Source organism: Myxine glutinosa, chromosome 1 (assembly GCF_964187855.1).
Source record: "Myxine glutinosa chromosome 1, kmMyxGlut1.1, whole genome shotgun sequence".
Lineage (NCBI taxonomy): Eukaryota > Metazoa > Chordata > Myxini > Myxiniformes > Myxinidae > Myxine > Myxine glutinosa.
In genome coordinates, this window is record NC_136261.1 from 62847542 (window position 1) to 62871926 (window position 24385).

The following is a 24385-nucleotide window of genomic DNA, read 5'->3' on the forward strand; positions in this document are numbered from 1 at the left end:
GCAAAGAGATAGAGAGGATTTTCAAGAGAGTCAGAGAGATCATTGATGAAGACCAGAAAAAGCACAGGGCCCAGAACACTGCCTTGGGGAACTCCAGCCTGAACAGGAAGAGGAGATGAGAGAAACCCATTCAGGGCCACACGTTGACTATGACTAGAGAGGAAGTCCGCCAGCCATGCGTGGAGATTTCCATGGATACCAAAAGAGGAGAGTTTGGTGAGCAGAGTGGGGTGCCAGACCGTATCGAAGGCACGTGATATGTCAAGGGAGACAGCTCTAATTTCATGTTTGGCATTGAGGACCTCCATCCATTGTTGAGAAAGCAGAAGCAGCATGTCCAGAGTAGAGTGACCAGGTCTGAAACCAAATTGATGATCAGAGATCAAGCCATTGGAGAAGAGGAATTATTTCATATCTGAAGCAATGATGGATTCCATGACTTTGCTGATAATTGGGAGAAGGCTGATTGGTCTGTAGTTGCTGGGATCTGTTTTTGCACCTTTTTTGTGCAAAGCGGTGATGTTGGCAGATTTCCAAGCAGATGGCAGATGACCTTGAGCAAAGGAGAGGGTGAAGAGAACAGAGAGTGGGAGTGAAAGAGCGGAAGAACAGGATTTTAGGACCCGTGGGCTGATGCCGTCAGGTCCAGTTGCAGAATCAGAGTCGAGGTTTGACAGAAACTTTTACACCTTGTCAGGAGGAAAGGACACAGAGTCCAGGAGCAGCTGGGTACGACTGGGTATGTTGGCTACAGAGAGGGATGGGTTTGGGACACAAGATTTAGAGGCAAACAGAGTTGAGGCATTCAGCTTTTTCACATGCGGAGTCAGCTGTGTGGCTGTTTGAGGTGAGGGAGGGGATGGAGGGGGAACAAACACCGGAAACAGATTTGACCAGACGCCACCAGGATTTGGAAGAGGGAGACAGATAAGAGAGTTCTGTCCTGAGAACGGAGAGATATTGTTTGCTGGCTCTCCTGAGGGTGGACACACACTTGTTTCGGGCTTTGTGAAAGGAAATGAGATTTCCTTCCGTTGGATTTGCTTTCCACGAGACGAAAGCAAGTTGTTTCTGTGCAACAGCCTCACCACAAGATTCCGTGTACCATGGAAAATATAAAGCCAGCAAGATTCCGTGTACCAATAGCCATAAAGCCTAGATCGGTGGAGTATTGCAGTGATGGTTGTCCTTTTGGAAGTTTCTCCCATCTCCACACAGGATCTCTGGAGCTCAGCCAGTGGGACCATCGGATTCTTGGTCACCTCTATTACCAAGGCCCTTCTCCCCCGATTGCTCAGTTTGGTTCTGGTTGAGTCCTGGTTGGAAGAGTTGGAAGAGGCTAGGAAGAGTCCTGGTTGTTCCAAACTTCTTCCATTTAAGAATTATGGAGGCCACTGTGCTCTTGAGAACCTTCAATGCAGCAGAAATTTTTTTGTAGGCTTCCCCAGATCTGTGCCTCGACACAATCCTGTCTCTGAGCTCTGCAGGTAGTTCCTTCGACCTCATGGCTTGGTTTTTGCTCTGATATGCATTGTCAGCTGTGAGACCTTATATAGACAGGTGTGTGCCTTTCCAAATCATGTCCAATCAATTGAATTTACCACAGGTGGACTCCAATCAAGGTGTAGAAACATCTCAAAGATGACCAAGCGAAATGGGAGGCACCTGAGCTAAATTTCAAGTGTCATAGCAAAAGGTTTGAATACTTTAGTCAATGTGATATTTCAGTTTTTTCTTTTGAATAAATTTGCAAAACTTTCTAAAATCCTGTTTTCTCTTTGTCATTATGGGGTATTGAGTGTAAATTGATGAGGGAAAAAATTAATATAAACGATTTCAGCATAAGGCTGCAACATAACAAAATGTGAAAAAAGTGAAGGGGTCTGAATACTTTCTGAATGCACTGTATGTTGTGTACGATGGGTCAATGTAGCTTGTCGCTGTTGCACAAGGCTGTATAATTGGGCTATGACCGTACCCTGTTTTTTGGATGGATCTTTGGGATCTTCTCCTCTCTCCTCTCTCTGGGTTCTTTATAAACGAGTTTGTGTCTTGCCCGTCATTTCGTCCGTATGCAGCAAGAGCCCCGGCTCTTCAGTAGTTTGTAATCATCGACCTGACACATTTACACGAAGCACGGAGTTAAAAATGTAAAACGTGTTTCTGAAAGTTGCTTTTCCTGATCTCACGAGTTCGTTGTATTATCTATACTAGGGCATGCCCGTACTATATATAAGCTAGGACGTGCCCGTACGTGGGTGCCCGTTCCTTGCCAAAAAAAAAAAAAAAAAAAATTTGTGTAGGGGTGTGTGTGTGTAAACATCCTAGGGCGTGCCCGTACGTGGGTGCAAAAAAACATGCGTGCAAACAACAACAACAAAAAAAAACTTTGAAACCACGTGGCAGTAACGACCACAGAACCCCCCCCTCTATTTACATGAATGGTTTGGTCCATTCGCAACGACCACAGAACCCCCCCCTCTATTTACATGCAATGGTTTGGTCCATTCGCAACGCCAAAGCGAACGGCGAACGGCTAATCACGCGATAGTTCGCTGCTCTCTGATTGGTTGAATCGTTTTTTGGACATAGCTCGGTAAGTAATTGTCCGATTAATATGAAACCTTGAAAAGGCACATCCTCGGGTCCCCAGCAATATACCTGGCAAGTTAAAAGTATATCGGACCCGTGGTTGTCGAGAAACAGCGGTCACAGACAAACGTACAAACGTACAAACGTACAAACGTACAGACAGAGATTACTGGAATTATAGATAGATGCACATTCTTTGTAGAACTTTTGTTTTACAATTCCGATCTCAGAGACATGCCGACTGACAGGTACTTCATTCAGCAATTGGTTGATAAAGGCATCAAATCTGTTGGGGATCTTTGGAATGAAACTGACAGCTGGCTTCAGGCCGACGCCCTGGTGAATCTGGTGGGCATCTGATTCTTTAGGATTGTGGTATGGGTGTTATGTTGTGTACTTCATACTTATGCACAATGTCCACCTCTTTGGGAGCAAAGTCTCCAAATAAATAGAACAGGTACAGACTTATCCATTCTTATCTTTCCTGAACTCTCAGTTCATCTTTCTCCTGCAAACCCGTCTCATTGTACCTTTAGTGTAGGTTTAATTGTACTGTACAGTGTGTACACCCACGTTTTCCGAAGCAGAAGGATCTCCATCTGCGCTGTATTAAACTTCTCCTGCAATGGCAATCAGCACAGAAAAGATTCAATGGAGACACCTGTTGCCCAGCTCTTATCCTCATTATTTCCCAACCCTCCTGTGTCGTCATGACGAGGCGATCTTCAGTGGAGGATCATATATTGTATTCTTCCTTCCAATCACGTACTGCATCAGTTTTCAAATATTTTGTGGGACGAGTGTCCATTTTGTAATAATCCTGAAAACAATTTTCACATTTAAATGTTAAAGGTTACCCTTCTTGTTTCTATTTCTTACAACCTGTGCTGTAAATTTGGGATTAGCTTTCAATACTTGTGTGTTTATTTAAGGGTTAGACCTCTCACATGTTCGCTCAAATACTCTCCTTGCTAATTTCCTGTTTGCTCAGGTAAAGGTGGCATTGCACAAAATATGAAAAAGGAAAATGGATGGCATTAAAATTGATGATGGGGATGTTCTGTTGTTGTTTATAATATTTATAGTAAGTCGAGTAAAGTTATATTGAGATTTTCATTCAATAACTGGAAAGCGATTGGTATTCGAAGCAAAATGGTGTACACAGTCGTGGCCAAAAATATTGGCACCCTTGCACTTTTAGCAAATATCTCACAATGTTCTCCAAAAATAGGTTGAAATTGACAAAATTATTTGGTCTCAACAATTCTTTATTTCAATGTTAATATAACAGAACCTTTCTTTTTGATTCAGAACTTAATATATACTTTTAAATCAGAAAAGAAAAAGAAATGGCATTGACAAAATTATTGACACCTTCATATTTGGTAGCACAGCGTTTGGACAAAATAACTGCAGTCAAGCGCTTCCTATAGCCATGAATGAGCTTCCCACACCTCTTTACTGGCAGTTTGACTCACCCTTCTTGTGCAAACTGCTCCAGTTCTCCCAGATTTGAAGGGTGCCTTCTCCCAACTACTGTTTTCAGATCTCCCCACAGGTGTTCAACGGGATTTAGATGTGGACTCATTGCTGGCCACTTCAGAACAGTCCAGCGTTTTGTCTTGAACTATTCCTGGGTGCTTTTTGAAGTGTGTTTGGGGTCATTGTCCTGCTGCAAGACCCATGACCTTCGACGGAAATCCAGGTTTCTGATACTGGGTTGAACATTGCGCTCCAAAATGCCTTGGTGATCTCCTGATTTCATGATGCCATGCTCACATTCAAGGTACCCAGTGCCAGAGCAGAACAACAACCTCAAAACATCACTTGTTTTGGGAGTGTGCAAGTGCAAGTCCTCCATGTTTGACTGTAGGGAAGTAGTTCTTTTCTTTGAAGGCTTCCTTTTGTTTTCTGTAAACAAAGAGATGACGTGCTTTACTAAGAAGTTCTAATTTGTCTCATCTGTCCACAGGATATTCACCCAGAAGGATTTAGGCTTGTTCAGGTGTGTTTTGGCAAACTCCAATCGGGCTTTCTTATGTCTTTCTCAGCAGTGGGATCCTCCTGGGTCTCCGACCATAGAACCCCCTTTCATGGAGTTTGCGACGGATGGTGCGAGTTGAAACTGTTGTACCTTGTGTCTGAAGGTCAGCTTGAGTCTGTTTGGCAGTTGATCGAGGTGCTTTCTCCACCATTCTAACAATCATTCACTGCAATCTTCCATCAAGTTTTCTCTTGCGGCCACGTCCCGGGAGGTTGGCTGCAGTGCCATGGGCCTTAAAGTTCCTGACAACATTGTGTACGGTGGACACAGGAACATCAACGTCGTTGGAGATAGACTTATAGCCTTGACATTGTCCATGCTTGGCTACAATCTTGTGTCTGACCTCCTCAGACAATTCTCTGGGTTTCTTTCTTTTCTCCATGCCCATTGTGGTACATACAGTGACTCAAAACAGCACAATGACTCCTTTTCTCTTTTCAAACTGGTTGAAAGAGGGATTTTTTATATTGCAGGCACCTGCAACTCACCAAAGGTGAGTTCAATTCCAAAGTAAAGGAGAATCACCTTCTTGAAATATAATTATTTCTAACAACTTCTAAAAAAGTGCCAATAATATTGTCTGGGCCATTTTACGATTTCTGTGTGGAATAAGCTAAGATTTAGTATTTTTTTCCGTTTTTTTTTTTTTGTTCCATTGAAAACAAAAGAAATATAGATGTGGATATCAAAAGATTTTTAAATTTCAACAATTCTCTGGAAGAAATGGTGCATTATTTCAAAAAAGTGCAAGGGTGCCAATATGCCTGCCTTGACTGTAGGTGAGAAATTTGCAAAGTATAAGAAAAATGCTAATTTTTTGTGAAATGTTTTGTATGGAACATTATTTGTAAGAGGCTGCAGATATAAATGTTTCTGTTTTTTCTTCCTTTCTTTTGTGAAATGGAAATGTAAACTTCCTGTTTGTTACCTCCCCGACCAAAGGTGGATGGGGGTTATGTTTTCATGTCTCTCTGTCTGTTTGCTTGAATGTGAGCAGGATATCTTAAAACGTTATGGACATATTTGGAGGAAACTTGGACAGGTTGGGTGTGTATCAAGGACCAATTGAATAGATTATAGTGAAGATCCAGATATGGATCCGGATACTATAATTTGATGTGATTCTTCACCATTGAGAGAAAGTGCCAAAAACTATATTATGTACAGCGCTTTCAGAAAGTATTCACACACACTTTAACTTTTTTACATTTTGTTGTGTTATAGCTTTAATTTTAAATCATTTCTTGTCACTGATCTACACATAATAACCCATAATGTCACAGTGAATTTTTTTTTCGAAATATTTACAAAATAATTAAAAATGAAAAGCTGAAATGTCTTAAGTGATCAAGTATTCAATCACTTTGCTATGACACTCTAAATTGACCTCAGCTGCATCCGATTTCCTTTGATCATCCATGACATGTCTCTGCAACTTGACTGGAGTCTACCTGTGACAAATTTAATTGATTGGACATGATTTAGAAAGAAACACACCTTTCTATATAAGGTCCCACAGGTGACAGTGCATGTCAGAGAAGAAACTCCACCATGAAGTCCAAGGAACTCTCTGTAGAACTCCGAGATAGAACTTTGTGGAGGCATAGATCTGGGGAAGGCTATAAAACTATTTCTAGAATGTTGAAAGGTCCCAAGAGCACAGTGAGCTCCATCTTCAGAAAATGGAAAAAATATGGAACAACACAGACTCTTCCTAGAGCTGGCCGTCTGACCAAACTGAGCAACCGGGCAAGAAGGAGCTTGGTCAGGGAGGTGACCAAGTACCCAATGACCACTCTGACTGAACTACATATTTCCTTGGCTGAGATGGGAGAACATGCCGGAAGGACAACAGTCTCTACAGCACTTCACAAATCGAGGGTTTATGGGATCATGGCCAGAGGGAAGCCACTCCTGAGAAAAAGGCACATGACAGCACACCTGGAGTTTGCAAAAAGGCACATGAAAGACTCTGAGAGCATGAGGCAGAATATTCTGTAGTCTGATAAGATGGAAATTGAACTCTTTGGCCTAAATGCAAAGTGCTACGGCTGTCGGAAACTGAGCATTGCTCATCGCCCATCTAACACCATCCCTACCTTAAAGCACCGTGGTGGCAGCATCATGTTATGGGGATGCTTTTCAGTGGCAGGGAATGGGAGATTTGTAAGGATAGAGGGACCAATGAATGGAACCAAATACAAGCAAATCCTTGAGGTGAACCTGCTTCAGAGTGCAAAGGACCTTAGACTGTGGTAATGATGTATGTTCCAATAGGACAATGACCCCAAGCATACAGACAAAAGAAACACTGGAATGGCTTCAGAACAAGAATGTGCAAGTCCTTGAGCCAAAGCCCAGATTTGAATCCCATTGAGAATGTATGGAAAAACTTGAAGATCGCTGTTCACTGGTGCTCCCCATCCAACTTGACAGAGCTTGAGCAAATCTGCAAGGAGGAATGGGAAAAATTCCCCAAATCCAGATGTGCAAAGCTGCTACAGACATACCCAAGAAGACTCGAAGCTGTAATCACTGCCAAATGTGCTTCTACGAAGTATTGACTCAGGTAGCAGATTATTTATGTAAATTACATATTTCTGGATGTCGTTTTTAATTATTTTGTAAAATATGTGTAGATAGGGTATTGTGTGTAGATGCAGTGATAAAAATGTCTCAGTTTAATCTGTTTTAAATTTAGGCTGTAGCCTAACAAAATGTGAAAAAAGTCAAGGTGTGTGAATTCTTTCTGAAGGTACTAGAGTATCTGTTTACACTCCTTAAGGTGCTCACTTTATCATCAACGGCATTCTATTACTGAATTTATCTCTCCTATCCTCACTCAGACCTTCAACGTATAGTTCTGCTTTAAAAATGTAGGTTTAAAAAAAATCTCCTCTAACACAAATAGTAAAATGAAACCATTTGTGCTGTGATAACTAACCCACTTTTTACGTCTTGTATCAGGGGCAGGTGCAGGTATTCACATGACTTCTTTGATACACATAACCAAGTTATCCTCGAGGAAGCTGAACCTGGTTTAGAAACACAAGACATATTTGCACTGCAGCGCATTTTGTTGATTAACGACACCTTCTTGCTTCCTGAGGTGGGTTTGAATGATTCAACAAATGTTTTTTGTACTTTATATATATATTGAGATTTGTGAAATAGCTAAATGTTAGGTTAGAATATGAACACATTAAAAGATGAATCTTGGACAAAAAGGAGGAAGTGAGTGGAGAATGGATAATTAAGAAGTAAATGGGTTGACACTAGGCCTGAAGATAATAGTTAGGTTGGGAAAATAGGTGAGAAGGTAATTCCACAGGAAGTCGAGCAGAAAATTTGGACTGAAATATGTGGTCCTACAATCCTTGGCCAAATATGAGCCTATAGAACTGCAGAAAGGTGGATGGCAGAGAGGGTCAGAGAGGGTGGTGAGGTTTGAAATGTGATGAAAGTCAAAAAAAATGTATATGTAGTCGAGGCTTGTGGAAGAAACTAGTACACTGAACGGTTCAGGATTTAAGATACAAAAACATCAAAACATGCATGCATGAAGTGGACAAGATAGATACAGAGTGAAAACTGGAAAATAAAAAGGAGGAGCGATCTGGTTGGAGGTAACAAGAGTAGAAAATATCATGGTTTTGGATTGGGGACAATCTGAGATGGTGGTGAACAGCTGTCTTGAAGACCAGGAGGGAATAATGAGATTGAAGAGGATGAAGAATTGGATGAAGGATGAAGAATGAAGAGAATGAAGGATGAAGGATGGACGAAGAAGAAGAAGAAGAAGAAGAAACGCGAATGAAGAATTGAGGAGGACCAAATGAGTTGAGGTGAGCATTGATCCTGAATTTAGGTAGTTTCACCAGAAGGGGTTGATGGTGGACTTTGAGAGCTCTGCAGAAACCTGAAGGGGGGGAGGGGAGGATAGGGAAGGGGGAGGAGCAAAGCACAGAAAGAGCAGAGGGAGTAAGACCGAAAAGGAGGTGGTAGAAGACAGAGGGACCACCGACTTGTCTGCAATGGCGGGGGGATAAGCCCATAGACTCAGCTTCATCGCAGGAGATACCAGTAATCTTAAAAGCCTTGATCTCCACAGTATCAAGCTGAACAATATGTGAGTGTAGTACTCCATCAAGCTGCTGATGAAGGCCTTGAAGGTGGATTGGAGATCAGGTGCACCAAGAAAGGACTTTGTACAATGTAGGATGCCCAGTCAGCGTCCTGATTTGGAGGCCACCTTTGAAATATTGTTTGCCCAAGAAAGAGCATGGCTGATAATGGGACCCAGGTATTTGAAAGACTGAACCTACTGAAGAGCATAGGGAAGAAAGTAGATCACATGGTCCTTTTGGAGAAAGGTAGTGACAGTGTGAGATTTGTCAGCATTGAAAGACATATTCTAAGTGTTTGACCAGCTTGTGATTTTGTCAATGTCTGAAGGGAGGAAAGAGGCTGCAGCCTGCCTGTCTGAAGGATGAGAGATGTATTGGCAGAAGGGGGAGTCATGAACAAATACATAAAGAGGATTTTACAGAGTCAGAGAGATAATTGATGAAGATTAGGAATAGGACTGGGCCCAGAACACTGCTTTGGGGGCACTCCAGCTTTGACAGGGAGAGGAGATGAAAGGCTTCCGTTGAGTGCTGCACTTTAGCTATGAGAGTATTTGGTTAGATGACAGGGCGAAAAGGGCAGAGAGGATGTGCAAGAGCAGCAGAGGAGGTTTGTAGGACACGTGAGCTGATGCCTTCTGGTCCAGTGGCAGAATCAGAGTCGAGGGATGAAAGAACCTTCTCCACCTTCTCAGATGCAAAAGACAGAGTCTAGGGGAAATCTTTTTGAAACTGTTCGGTTGTCAGCTCCATTAGTTAAGCATAGTGTGTAGTAACAGGGAGTTTATCCCTGCCATTCCGACATCGGTAGCCATTAGTCGGTGTGTCCATCTACGGTAATGCTCAGCCTTATTTGATCAAGGTGGCACGTTGGGAAGCACAGTCCTTATTTGGGATGATCAATTTGCCGGGAAGGTAAAGCAGGATTTGACACTTAACCTTATTGAAACCTCTGTGATTTATTAGCAACTCGTTGCGCGGTGGAGTTATCTGTGTTTCATCGGCTTCAGGGTCGCCGGCCGGGAGATTTTCTATTCATTTATCAGAAAAAAGGTTGGAGGATTTTACACATTCTGTATGAACACAGAAAGATAACACTTATTTGGGTGAAAAGGTTTCTTCTAGGTGTTGAACAGACTTTATTCCATTTGATTGCAGTGATTTAATCACACCTTTCCTGTTCCTGGAATGAGAGACTATATGAAAAAGACAGGAATCATCCAAAAGGTTGTGCAGATGGTTGTTTTGGGAATGTGAGATAGTTTATGTAAACAGAGAAGAGTATAGGTACCAGAATGCGGCCATGGGGTACACGAGCTTCACTGGGGAGAACAGAAGAGGAGGATACATTGGTGAAGAATGTAGTAGGAGAAAACTATATTTTCGAATAATATGTGGAGATATAAAATATGTGTATATTTTATATCAATAATATGTTTAATTTATACCAATAATAATAATAATTCCAAATCAATTAATCAATTTGATCAATTTGATTATCAATTATTTGATTTGATTTGATTTGATTGATTTGATTTGATCAATTTGATTTGATTATCAATTATCAATTTGATCAATCAATCAAATCAATTTGATTATACCAAATCAATAATAATTTATACCAATAATATGTGTAGTAAATTCGAAGCCGCCAAACAAATCGTACCCAGGTTTAGAATAGGTACACCGTATCCCTGCGTGTCGTAAGAGGCGACTAAAAGGGTTGGCGTCAGGAAGGGCATCCGGCCATAAAAACATTGCCTCAAAAAGAGAACCATGACAATTACGACTAAAGATGGTCGAAGAAGAAATGCGGTCAAGGGGGTTAACAAGGGGAGATGCAGAAAATAGGGCAAAATGGAGAAGATTGTCATGGGGACCGCAAGACTAACCCACGCTCTTGCAGGGAAAGTGGCCTTAAAATGCCTGTTGTTGTTGTTGTTGTTGTTGTATGTGTAGATATAAAATTTAAAAATAATAAAGTTTGCATTTCTTGGACTAATGTGAGGATCTTTTAATACCCATCATGTCAATATTGATGGGAATGTTGCCCAAAAATGCAATAACAATCAGATTATATGGCTGATAAAGGATTCTCTGTGTAGATCTGCCCTGGATACATGTATTCCACATGTATGAACACCAAGTGCTTCAAGCTACACGTGTGTAAATATCACGTGAGCGCAAAGTGCTTTCACGGAGCGCAATGCAAGAAATCACACAACATATTGGATGAAGAATCAAAATTATATCAACAAGGGTTTGAAGGAAGAATGATTCAAGCATTGCCTCAGTTGCTGAATGATGCAAGGAATATTCGAAGCTGCCCTGTCGATGAAGGTAAATTTTGTGACATGCTGAGCTTTGCCTCTTATTTAGTGTTGAATGAAGAATCGCACAAAAAACATGCAAACCATCCCTCTCTCTCTCTCTCTCTACCCCACCCACTGCCTGCACAGTTAACCAAATGGATGTGGAGAAACAATTTATTTTGCATGAGTTTTTCTGAATTTCCATCCTTGCGTCTTCCCTGAAAGACATAATTTGCAACAAGAAGCTGATGCTCTAGATCCCTCGCCTTGTGGGTGCGATGCAGAATAGATCTGTGTAATATGAAAGCTAAATCTTGAACAACTTTTGAAATATCGCATGCACAAGCCAAGCTACTGAGACGGTTGCCATGGCAACATAATTCAGCCAATCACAGCCATGATCTAATTAGGTTGAGATAATGTCATGAATAATTAATAGATATCTGCAATGTGAAAGCTAAATGTTAAATGATTTTTGAAATATCGCATACACAAGCTAAGATACTGAGATGGATGTCATGGCAAGATAATTTAGCCAATCACAGCCGTGATCTAATCGGGTAGAGATAATGTGATGAGCAATAGATATCTGATATCACACACAGCATGCACTCACATGCAGACAGAGACAACAGGCAACACAGAACTATCAGGGATGCCCCTTTGCGGTGGTTGTACCCCCCAGCAAAAGTCAGGGGCCAAGTCTTCCCCATTCTTCCCTGCTGCCCGGATTCGTCAGGGCACTGCAGTCACGGTCAGAGTGCCGATTGGTCCCCATCGACTGCGGCCCTTTCCCTCTTCTCTCTCTCTCTCTCTCTCTCTCTCTCTCTCTCTCTCTCTCTCTCTCTCTCTCTAACTCTAACTCTAACTCTAACTCTCTAACTCTCTCATGGCCCTGACTTCATAATGGCGGGGGTACACCAGCCTGGATGTGGGGGATATCTGGGTTGCTCCTGTGAGATCAATCAGCTGACTCTGTGCCACACGCTTGTTTGAGAGAACTGTCTGGGGCTATACAACAACAACAACAACAACAACACACAACAGGGCATCTCCCACAAGGAAGCACAAGCACTGCAGGACCTGCTCCTCTTCCATCACAGATAGGTTGGTTGCCTCTGCATTTTCCTTGCTCAGCTCTTGATTCCTCGTCTCTTTCATCCCTCTGAACCTCCAGTCCCTCAAGGTCACATGCACTCTTCCTTCCAACAACCTCCATCTTGTGAAACTCCCAGCTTCCAGGCCCACCAATCACTTGCAGTCCTTTGTTATTCTCTTCTCCGGCCTGTAGAACCTCTTCCCCCAGTTTGATTAATCCCAATCTTTCTTCAAGGTCTTCCGATTGACAGTGCACCACCATCTCAGGTCATCCTTCATCCCGAACATTAATTGTTTCTCTTTATTAACCCTCCCATAATTTACATGCAGTTTGCTATATTTCTTTCCCTCTTCTCTCTCCTTTTTTGGTAATCCTCATTGTGTCTATATATTAGCCCATGATGGTGTAAATTCCCTCCTACCCTCTGTCACCTTAATCTTCCATGAATCTACAGCTTGTGTACTAAAGAGTGTTCAGTGAAATTATAACATGTTTTTGTATGCTTTACCCAGTGACAGGACAACTTTTAAATATAAAAGAGCCACAGGGGAAAAGAAACTCCAGGTGTAAATCACCACACCCCCGAGCAAGCTTTGCCGAAGTGGAAGATGCTCCTGGAGCAACTACAGGTAACTCATCATTTTAAAATCTCTTTGTCCTCTCAACATCTATTCTCTATCATTGACATTCTGAGCTTTGCCTCTTATTTATGGTCTTATGAATATAATCACGTAATTTTTTTTGGCAAATTATCCACTCTCTGTCTCTCTACCACCACCCTCACCTACCTCCCCCGCTCCCTTGCCTGCATGGTTATCACATGGGTATGTAGCAAAACGATGAATAATGTGTTCTGTGTGAGTATGTCCTGGATTTTTATCCTCCATGCCTTTTCCCTGAACAACATAATTTGCAGAGAAGTTGTCTTGGATGACATGTGCATGGAACACCACAGAAAAATGTCAACTTTTTATTTTACCCTTTCCACCAAAGTATGTCCATAAATTTCACTCCCATCTCATGACTCTTTCTTCTCCCAACCGCCTATTTTTCTCAACTCACCTAACCTTCTCGTCTGTAGCTTCCTTGGGTATTTTTTTTCCTCCGGTTTCTAAGGCGAATGGGGGAGCTGTCACACAGAGCATGCACTCAAATTCACATAGAGACAGAAGATAACACCGGATCTGATATACGACATACGCGGCTATTGATCTCGACTCCGAGTTGGAAGTTGTTTTTTAGATGTAATAGTTACCTCCGCCAACGAAGGTGGAAAGAGGTTATGTATTCACCCCTGTTTGTTTGTCTGTCTGTTTGTCGGTGAGCATGATTTCTAAAAAAAAAGTTAGGAGTGGATTCGGATGATACTTGAAGGACAAGTTGGGGGTGTGATAAGGACAAATTGATTAGATTTTGGTGAAGATCCATATCCGGATCCAGATACAAGAATTTTTAAAAGTGATTCTTCACCATGAAGAGATGGGACCAAAATGATATACAGTGTCTTCAGAAAGTACTCACACCCCTTGACTTTTTCACATTTTGTTGTATTACAGCCTGAATTTAAAATGGATTAAATTGAGATTTTTTGTTACTGATCTACACATGTTGTTTTCCTCCTTTTGCTTTTATAAGGGGTGAGGTCCGATGGCACCAATCTCCTGCCATACCTTGACCACAATACTCCTCCATTCCTCTCTGTTCTCAGCCAACATTACTCCCTTCTGTCCTCAATACATAATACCCCATAATGTCAGTCGATTCTTTTTTATTTTTTAGAAATGTTTATAAAATAATTAAAAATGAATATACAGAAATATCTATTTTACACAAGCATTTTACATCTGGATTTGGGAAGTTTCTCTCATTCTTCCTTGCATATTTGCTCAAGCTCTGTCAAGTTGGATCGGGACCGTCGGTAAACAGCAATGTACAAGTCTTTTCACAGATTTTCAATGGGATTCAAGTCTGGGATTTGCCTGGGCCACTCTTTCACGTTCTTGTTCTGAAGCCATTCAAGTGTTGCTTAGGCTGTATGCTTGGGATCATTGTCTTGTTGGAACATAAATCTTCGCCACAGTCTAAGGTCTTTTGCACTCTGACGCAGGTTCTCTGCAAAGATTTATCTGTATTTGGCTTCATTCATTCTTTCTGCTATCCTTACAAGTCTCCCAGTCCCTGCTGTTGGAAAGCATCGCCATAGCATGATGCTGCCACTGCCATGTGTTACGGATTCGTCATTTCCGTTGTTGTGGTTTTCATCCACTGTAAACATTTTTGATTCCATGTACTATTATTTATCGTTGTTGTTTAAGGGAAATAGAAATTACTATTTTCAAAAGGTAAAAAAGTTAATGTTTTAAATGAAACCGGAACCGGACGACGACTAATAGGAAGAAGAAGAAGAGGAGGAGGAGGAGGAAGAGAAGGCGGAGCGAGTGAGTCGGACAAGAAGCCGAGCTGCTTCGAGGTTTGGAGCGAACGATTGGTGAACGAGGGTCACGAGTGAACTTTGGGTTTCCTGGAAAGGGATTCCTGCGACAGAGTTGTCATCGCTGTGACAGATAAACCTGCGTGACAGGTTTTGCAGTTGATTCCGACGAGAATCATCGCAGTGCCGTTACGCCACGAGAACGGGCCGTCGGCCATTTTTACCTCGCGCAAGATTTGCGCATCGCTCAAGGTTTTTCACTTTGCTTCAACCATTTTCACCGCATTCAGACGATAATCTGGTGTGTGTGTGCAACGTGGCTTTTGAGTGGGAAATCTGCGGTTCGCCGATTTGGAGCCGTGGAACGTCCATACCCGAGGGTGTGATTTCCCAGTCGCCTTGAGGGCACCTTTGCGCAGCTTTGGCAGTGGGACTGTGACTGTCATCCGAACGGGATTCTGGTCTCGATTGGACATCGTTCTGACGATCACTGGAGCAGATCGACTTTGGCTTGATGCCGGAATAGAGACATTGGGGAATGTTCTTCTTTTCGCTCACTTGGAGCACAGTGAGTTATATTGTACGAACCTGATGGTACCATCATAGGAAATATATATTGGTTGTACAATTGATTACTATTGTTGTTGTACTGTTATTCTTGTGTGATCTTAATACAATACTTGTTTGTTGGTAACAATTGGTGTGGTTTCACCATTGATCTTTGACATACAGAATAACACATCTTTCTGCCGTGACTCCTCTCGGGGCTCGGAGGTACACCGTGACCGGGGTCTGGGGAGGAGCACATAACGGAAATTGGGGGCTCGTCTTTGCTGATTAGATTCCCTAACATTCGTCCGGGATAGAATTCCCTAACATCCCCAAAATTCCCAAATTTGGAATTTTTCTAACATTCTCAAATTTTTCAAAAAAATAAAATATTTGAAATTTTAAGTGTGAAGGTTAACAGGTGTTAACTGATAGTCACCATGGTGTTTGATGCAGAAAAGTTTGCGGCGTCCCCTAATGAGGCACAGTTCCAAGCGTTAAAAAGATCGGAACTCTTGATATTGGCCAAATATTTTAACTTGGAAGTCCGAGTTAATATGAAGAAAGCAGAGATGCAGGCATTGGTGGCAGAATCTCTGGTGGGACAAGGAACATGGAAAGAGGTAGCCTTGGATTGGTTACCCGAGGAAAAAGAAAATGTGGAGCTCCGGAAAATGGAGATGCAACTGCAGACCCAGGAAATCTTAAAAGCAGAGGAAAGGAGAGCTGAAAAATAACTCGAGGAGAGAAGAGCAGAGGAAAGGAGAACTGAAGAAGAAAGAAGAGCACAGGAAAGAGCAGAGGAAAGGAGAGCCGAAAGGGAGTTAAAGGAACGTGACATGGAGTATCAGAAGGAACTTAAACTCAAGGAGCTGGAATTAATGGGAGAATGGAGAGAAGTATTATCCATGCCGGCTAGTTCGACAACTAGTCAGAACACTTGGGATGTTGGTCGGTATGTGAGGCTGGTTCCACCCTTCAATGAAAAGGAGGTAGCCAAGTTTTCTTTACACTTTGAGAAAGTGGCTCAAATGCTAAAATGGCCTGTGGGGTCCTGGACTATGTTAGTGCAAAGTGTTCTGGTGGGTAAAGCTCAAGATATATTTTCGGCTTTACCGATTGACCAATGTGCAGATTATGAGATAGTGAAGAAAACCATTCTCAAAGCCTATGTATTGGTCCCTGAAGCTTACCGGCAAAAATTCAGGTATGCCAGGAAGAGGGAGAGTGAGACCCATGTGGAGTTTGCCAGAATGAAGGAAACCTTGTTTGATCGGTGGTGTGACTCGAAGGAGATTGGGAAAGACTTCAACCTGTTGCGACAATTGATCTTGGTGGAGGAATTCAAACAGTGTGTCCACGCGGACATTAAAGTACATCTGGATGAAAAGAAAGTACCAGAGTTGTATGAGGCAGCAACTGTGGCAGATGACTATGCCTTGACACACAGGATGGGGTTCAACAAAGGTAACTTCCCGCCTAGAGTTAGCCAGGGGAGTTATGGTAATTCAGGGGCGGAGAACAAATATTCATAGAGGCGGCCAAGAGATGACTATGGGGACAAATCTGATACCGCGGCTTTTAGGGATCAGAAGACTATAGTTCCAACACAGACTTATCTTCCGGGGGGCAGACCAGGCAGACCACAAGTTTTTCCTCCGGGTCTACTTGCGCTTTTTGCAAGAAACCTGGGCATTTGATGTCCCAATGTTACGCCCTGAAAAGGAAAAATCGGGAGCGGAGTCAAACTAGTGCAACTCCGAATGCATTGGCAAATGCGAGAAATCGTCCTTGGAGGACAGTGCCTTGTGAAGGTTCCCATGCCAAAGTTATGGCATCACAGAACGACCTTGTTCAAGAGGGTTACAAACCTTTTATTTCAGAGGGGTTTGTGTCACTGGATGGAGACTTAACGAACCAGAGACCTGTTAGGGTATTGAGGGACACAGGAGCACATCAATCTTTGATGCTTGAGGGCATTTTGCCATTGTCAGAGAAGACGGCAACTGGTGTTAGTGTTCTTTTACAGGGGGTTGGTGGCTATGTTAAAGCTCCGCATCATGTCATCCATTTGAATTCTGATTTGGTGTCAGGACCGGTCACCGTAGGTTTTCCAGCCACTCTTCATGTAGAGGGAATCTCTTTTGTTGTCGAGAATGATTTGGCCGGTGGTCGAGTTTCTAGTAATCCGATGTTTGTTGAAAAGCCTAGTATGGAAAATAACATTGCACAGTTAGAGCAGGAGATTCCTGGTATCTTTCCATCTTGTGCAGCGACTCGTGCTATGGGTAGGAAGCGCTCTGAAGAGAAGGAGAAGGTGCTGATGTCACGCTTTGCACAGGCACTTCTTGTCGAGTACCCTGAAACTAAGTATCAGCACACACAAGTCATGGATGGAGGCAATGTTGGCAAGCTCTTTGTAGGTGGACTGAACTTAGACACAAGTGAAGATGTTCTGGACTCTATCTTTGGCAAATATGGACCACTCTTGGAAGTGCTGCTGATAAAAGACAGGGAGACGCAAAAGTCGAGAGGGTTTGGCTTTGTCACTTTTGAAAACATAAAGGACACCAAAGATGCAGAACAGGATTTGAATGGCAAGGATTTGGATGGCCGGACCATAACAGTAGAGAAGGCAGGCCATGGGCGTCGAGGGGGCTACAAAGGAGGAAAACGTGGAGGTAGTTTCAGGTGTGGCTATGGCTCCCGGCGTAGGTGTAGTAGTTTTGGTGGCGGCCGCAGTCATGATTACTACGGAGGCTCCCAGAAGCAGCAGCAGCGCAGTTTTGGCAACTCTCGACGGGATGACTATTACGGTGGTAGCCGAGATGGGGATCGCTACTCACGTGACTACAGCACCCGACTCTACAACTGTGATTATAATTTTTATGATCAAGAGAAGAGTTGGAAGCACTGAGTGCTCAGGAGCAGCCGAGCCAAGATTCCTACATGGATTAACCCGTGAACTCCTCGTTCCTAAATGCGCCCATACAGTGAATACTTCCAGGCCTCACCACCCAACCACCATGAAACCTGGCTCTCAGCTCGGCCTCCTTCAAAAAGTGCTATAGATTTGCTTTACTTTGGATTTTTGATCACAACCCCTTAACCTTCACTCGAAAAATGAAAAATAAAAGTCAGAGGTTGATGAGATGGAGTTTGGCTTTGCAGGAGTTCAACTTGGAAATTGAGCATGTAAAGGGCAGGGACAATGTCGTTGCTGATGCTTTATCCAGAGTGAACTAACTTTGGAAATTCCTGTAGGTTGTTTGGAAGTTTTGTTGCTTTATTTTCGGGAATATTAATTATGGTTGCTCACGTGAATTGATAATTTGGGTGTGAGTTTTACTTTTGTTTGTTAAAAGAGTTTTTGCCTGCAAAGAAAGTTTTCACTATGTTCAAACTTTCTTTCTTGAGGGGGGGGGGGGGGGGGTGGGAAAGTGTTACGGATTCATCACTTCCATTGTGGTGGTTTTCATCCACTGTAAACATTTCTGATTCCATGTATTATTGTTGTCATTTAAAGGGAATTGATATTTCTATTTTCAAAAGGCAAAAAAGTTAATGTTTTAAATGAAACCGGAATCGGACGACGACGAAGAGGAAGATGAGGAGGAGGAGGAAGAGAAGGCGGAGCAAGTGAGTCGGACAAGAAGCCGATCTACTTCGAGGTTTGGAGCGAACGATTGGCGAACGAGGGTCACGAGTGAACTTTGGGTTTCCTGCGAAAGGGATTCCTGCGACAGAGTTGTCACCGCTGTGACAGATAAACCTGCGTGACAGGTTTTGCGGTTGATTCCGACGAGAATCATCGGAGTGCCGTTAACGCCAGGAGAACGGGCCGTCGGCCATTTTTACCTCGCGCAGGATTTGCGCATCGCTCAAGGTTTTTCACATCGCTTCAACCATTTTCACCGCATTCAGACGTTAATCTGGTGTTTTGTGTGCAACGTGGCTTTTGAGTGGGAAATCTGTGGTTCGCCGATTTGGAGCCGTGGAACGTCCATACCTGAGGGTGTGATTTCCCAGTCGCCTTGAGGGCACCTTTGTGCAGCTTTGGCAGCGGGACTGTGACTGTCATCCGAACGGGATTCTGGTCTCGATTGGACATCTTTCTGACGATCACTGGAGTGGATCGACTTTGGCTTGATGCCGGAATAGAGACATTGGGGAATGTTATTTTCGCTCACTTGGAGCACAGTGAGTTATATTGTACGAACCTGATGGTACCATCATAGGAAATATATATTGGTTGTACAATTGATTACTATTGTTGTTGTACTGTTATTCTTGTGTGATCTTAATACAATACTTGTTTGTTGGTAACAATTGGTGTGGTTTCACCATTGATCTTTGACATACAGAATAACACATCTTTCTGCCGTGACTCCTCTCGGGGCTCGGAGGTACACCGTGACTGGGGTCTGGGAAGGGGCACGTAACACATGCTTCACTCATCAGACCTCAGAATCTTTTACCTCATACTGTCAGAGTCTTTAATGTGCCTTTTTTCAAAACTCCAGGCGTGCTGTCATGTGCATTTTCCTCAAGAATGGCTTCCGTCTGGCCACTTTCCCATAAATCCGAGATTTGTGATGTGTTGCAGAAACTGTTGTCCTTCCAGCAGGTTCTCACATCTCAGCCAAGGAACTATGTAGTTCTGTCAGAGTGGTCATTGAGTTCTTGGTCACCTCTCTGACCAAGGTCCTTCTTGCCCAGTTTGGTCGGGCAGCCAGCTCTTGGAAGAGTCTGAGTCGTTCCATATTCTTTCCATTTCCTAATGATGAAGCTCACTCTGCTCTTGGAAACTTTCAACTTTCTAGAAATTGTTTTCTACCTTTCCCCAGATCTAGGCGTCCTCACAATTCTATATTGGAGTTCTACAGACAGTTCTTTGGACTTAATGGCAGAGTTTCTGTTCTGACATGCACTGTCAATTGTGTGACCTTATATAGAAAGGCGTGTTTCTTTCTAAATCATGTCCAATCAATTGAATTTGCCACAGGTAGACTCCAATCAAGTTGTGGAGATATTTCAAGGATGATCAAAGGAATTTGGATGCACCCGAGCTCAATTTGAAGTGTCACAGCAAAGGGGTTGAATACATATTGCCTCAAGACATTTCATCTTTTCATTAGCTCACCTGGAACGTAGTTCCGGGGAGCATATGCGATGGTGCGTCATCCGTCCGTCAGTCAGAACACTTGCAATTTCTTCTCCAAAACTGCTAATGGGATTGTGACCAAACTTGGCACGAATGATATTTGGTATGATACAACTCAAGTTTGTTTGCAGCATTAAAACAATCGGGGTCTAATTGGGGTCGAAGTGGCACCAGGTTTGACCACCCAAAATAGGTATTTGCTTTCTTCTCAGAAACTACATATGCAATTTCGATGAAACTTGATGACAACATTCATCACCCATGATGGACCATAATTTGTTCCCGGCGTTAGAAAAATCGGGGTCTGAGGAGGTTTATTGGGGAGGGGGGAAATTGGTTTAAAATACCATGATACTGGTTAAAATACCTTTAGTCGGTGTAGTATACTGCTTTAATCTACCAGGTGAGCACCCAGGGGTATTTGCTTTATTTTTTCAATTATATCGAAAAAGTTCAAAAAAGAAATTCAACTTTGACATTTTGGGGTATCTATCTCTCTCTCTCTCTCTCTCTCTCTCTCTCTCTCTCTCTCTCTCTCTCTCGCCCCCTGCTGGCTGTTAGCTGTTGGGCGTGGCAAGATGGCAGCCGTGCATGTGTGGTGAGGTGTGAGCTGCTCCAACCTTTGATCTTTCTACCCCCCCCCCCCCTTGCTCGTTGTCTTTCTTAATTTCTGTTTCTTCCACTTTTCTTCTTATCCTCACGTTTGCCTACTCTCTGTCTGCCCCCACCACCCCAGTTCAACAACCCGCTGCTGCAACTCCTCATCCTACCCGTTCTATCCTACCCGTCCTACCCTCCCTCTGCCCGCTCCCCCCCCCCCACACCCCTCCCTTCCCCCCCCCACACCTCCCCTTTCCCCCCTAGTACATCCCTTGCATGTGTTGCTGTCTCGATTCTTTTTCTTTCTCTTCTAGCTTTTTCTACTTTTTTCCTCTGAGATACAGAGAGAGAGAGAGCCCACACCTTTCGGTGAGGTCGACGGGTGAGTCGTATTCCTATCGACACTCTAAGGAGTTGCGATGGGTTTTCGCCCCTTTCCTCATTAAGAGGTGTGTTTTACCGCGTTCGTTTTCTCGTGCTGGTACATGCCGAGTGGCGTTTTCCTTGCGGTTTTTTTCCCCCTTGCTTTACAGAAAACTATACCCGACCATTCCCCTTTTTCCCCCGACCCCTTCCTTTTCCCCCGACCCCAACTCGGCTTAGCCCGGGTAATTTGAATTAGTAAAATGTCGACACGTTCCCCGTATGCGGCTTTCGAAGCTCTCACACGGAAGCATGGCGTGGTGTGCGTTCCTCCCGATGAGGTTAGTGTGGAACACATTGTTATTGCTATTGGGAATATCATTGGAATGGAAAAGATCCGTGCAGCGTCACGGATGAATAAACGTATCGTTGTTTTTTTAGCCGAGGAAAGCCTCGTGCATGAGGTTGTCGCGGCTGGTCTGTCCACAGACAATGGACATTTCGTCTTAGTTTCCCCACTCGATACCCCAGCTGTCAAAATACTCCTATCCAACGTCCCCCCGTTTGTAAAAAATGAGTCGCTGTTAGCGGAACTATCGCGCTATGGTACAGTCGTGTCCCAGATCAAAATGCTGCCGCTGGGCTGTCGGAGTGAACAGGCGAAGCACGTCATGTCTTTCCGACGCCAGGCATACATTGTACTTCCCACATCCAACGTGGACAAAGTATTAAACGTGGTAATTAAATTCCGTATAAAAGATCACGACTACCAAGTATATGCGTCAACCGAGACATTAAAATGCTTCACTTGTGGAAAGTTCGGACATTTAAAACGTTTCTGTCCCCGAACTGCACCCTCTGTGATCGAGCAGACAGGCTCTCTAGACAATACTGTGCCCCCTCTACCTCTCAACACTGACGGACAAACTACCCCAACTACTGTCCCAGACCCCCCACTACCTCCCAACACTGACGGACAAACTACCCCAACTACTGTCTCAGACCCCCCACTACCTCCCAACACTGACGGTCAAACTCCCCCAACTACTGTCTCGGATGACATCGCACCAAATTTAACGACCGCTGATAAAACGAACATGAACATCTGGGATGGGTTTACACTTGTTTCCTCATTAAGGAAGAGAAAAACACCCCAGGATTCAGTTACACCTCGTAACGAAAAGGTGGTAGTTTTTCAGTCAAACATTGCGGGAATGCCTCTGTCCGACCAAACTACTACCAGCAACCGGTACGAACTGCTCATGCATGAGAATGTAGATCCCCAGCCCTTACCTGAGACTTTCCCCCACAATGCAACGGAGGGGAATTACATCCCTCCTCAAGGGAAAATTAAAGCTGTTCCGTGTCCTTCTGTGAATGATGCCGAAGTGCATCAAGACCCGATCGTAAAAATAGGAGGAAACGTGATAGCAGAAAACCTGATCGTACTTCCAGCGGCTCCAATTTCTGAGCACAATGAAAATATTCTAACCCCAGCAGTACCTGTGCTGGCGGTCTTACATAACATGCCTGAGCACATTGGTAAAACTGATGGAGAACCTCAAACTGTCAAACCGGCGACGGTTTCCCCCGCACCCCTCCCACTACCCGAAGCTCCTTCAATTCCACTACCCCCCCCCTGCTCCTATTAATATGGAGCAGGATGACACCTGCACAGCACAAGTTACCTCAGAGCCCCAAGAACCAGGAATTGAAAGTTTCCCAGACAGTGGTTCCGACATGTCAGATGAGGAATCTTACGAAATTGAGGAGTTCCCTACAACAAGCGAATCCAACGTCTTACCAGCCCAAATATTGAAATTCCTCAACCACACTTTTAGAAAGAGACACGTAGACATTAAAGATCACTTCTCTGACCTGCACGGGTTTATCGACACGGCAAGGAACATCATCCGCCGGCCTAGCGACCACCATTTCACAGAAGCCCAATGTAGCAGGCTGAAAAAGTACATTGTGAGAGCAAAAGATGAACAAAACAAATGAGATTTGGAAGCTTAAATATAAATGGTGGCGCGAGTCAGCTGCGCAAACTCCAAGTGGTGAACCTTGCACTACAGAAAACTTTAGACGTACTTTTCTTGCAGGAAACCCATACTACGCCAGCATCCCATGCAGAATGGAACCGGATGATGAAAACGACCAATTTTTTTAGTGATGCTAATTCCCGAACTGCGGGAGTGGCTTTTCTTTTGAATCCCCATTTCCATCCATCAAAACTTTCCTTTAAAAACATAATCCCGGGGCATCTAGCCTCCCTAGAATTTGTTATTAATAACACAAATTTTACTTTGTTGAACGTTTATGCCCCTTCAAATAGCACTGAGCGGCAACGCTTCTACGCTAGATTAGGGCCTTATATGAGGCAAATAGACCTGCACAGGTGTATTGTAATGGCAGGTGACTTTAACTGCACTCTACAACCAAACCTAGATAGGAACGGTGCGGAGCCCCATCCCGGACCAGCTAAATTATTAGCAGAGATAATAAGGGATTTTAAGCTTCAGGATCTTTGGCGGCAACAAAATCCCACGACGCATCAATTTACCTGGAGCAAGATCACAAACAACCAAGTATCCCTAGCTAGGCTCGACCGGATCTATATAAATTCACCATTTTTTAATCTCTCCCCTACCACTGGAATTTTGCCTTCTGGTTTTTCAGATCACCATTTAATTACTGTGAATTACCATTCACATCTGTCCTTGAATCGCCATTCTTTCTGGAAGCTTAATGTCACCATCTTAGAAAACCCCTCCTTTAGGGCTGCTTTCAAAGACGTATGGTCTGTTCTATTAAATCAAAAACACCAGTTTACAGATCAGCGTTTGTGGTGGGACAACATAAAGGCCCAATGTAGAGGATTTTGTCAACAATTTTGTTTCCTAAGAACACAAGAGGAACGTAGAACAAAGGCTACTTTAGAAAAGGAAATTCTACAAATTCAAACAAATTTAAAAACTCACTCTTCTCCCCAACAAGAACTGAGACTGAAAGAAAAGAAAGCTTTCCTTAATACAATAATTGAGAACCAAACCCAAGGGGCATTAAAAAGATTACGGTTTCAGCAGCTCAACCTTTTGGAC

The 24385-nt window shown here is 43.4% G+C and overlaps 1 protein-coding gene across 1 annotated transcript in view; it reads left to right on the forward strand.

The window, feature by feature from the left end:
• LOC144890731 (protein mono-ADP-ribosyltransferase PARP12-like) overlaps window positions 1–24385 on the forward strand; it is a 128969-nt gene that overhangs the window by 20541 nt on the left and 84043 nt on the right. The window contains exons 2-4 of the mRNA XM_078772413.1: window positions 7604–7745; window positions 10869–11103; window positions 12687–12803. Coding sequence (XP_078628539.1) covers window positions 7604–7745; window positions 10869–11103; window positions 12687–12803 — 494 coding nt within the window. The remainder of the gene's footprint in view (window positions 1–7603; window positions 7746–10868; window positions 11104–12686; window positions 12804–24385) is intronic.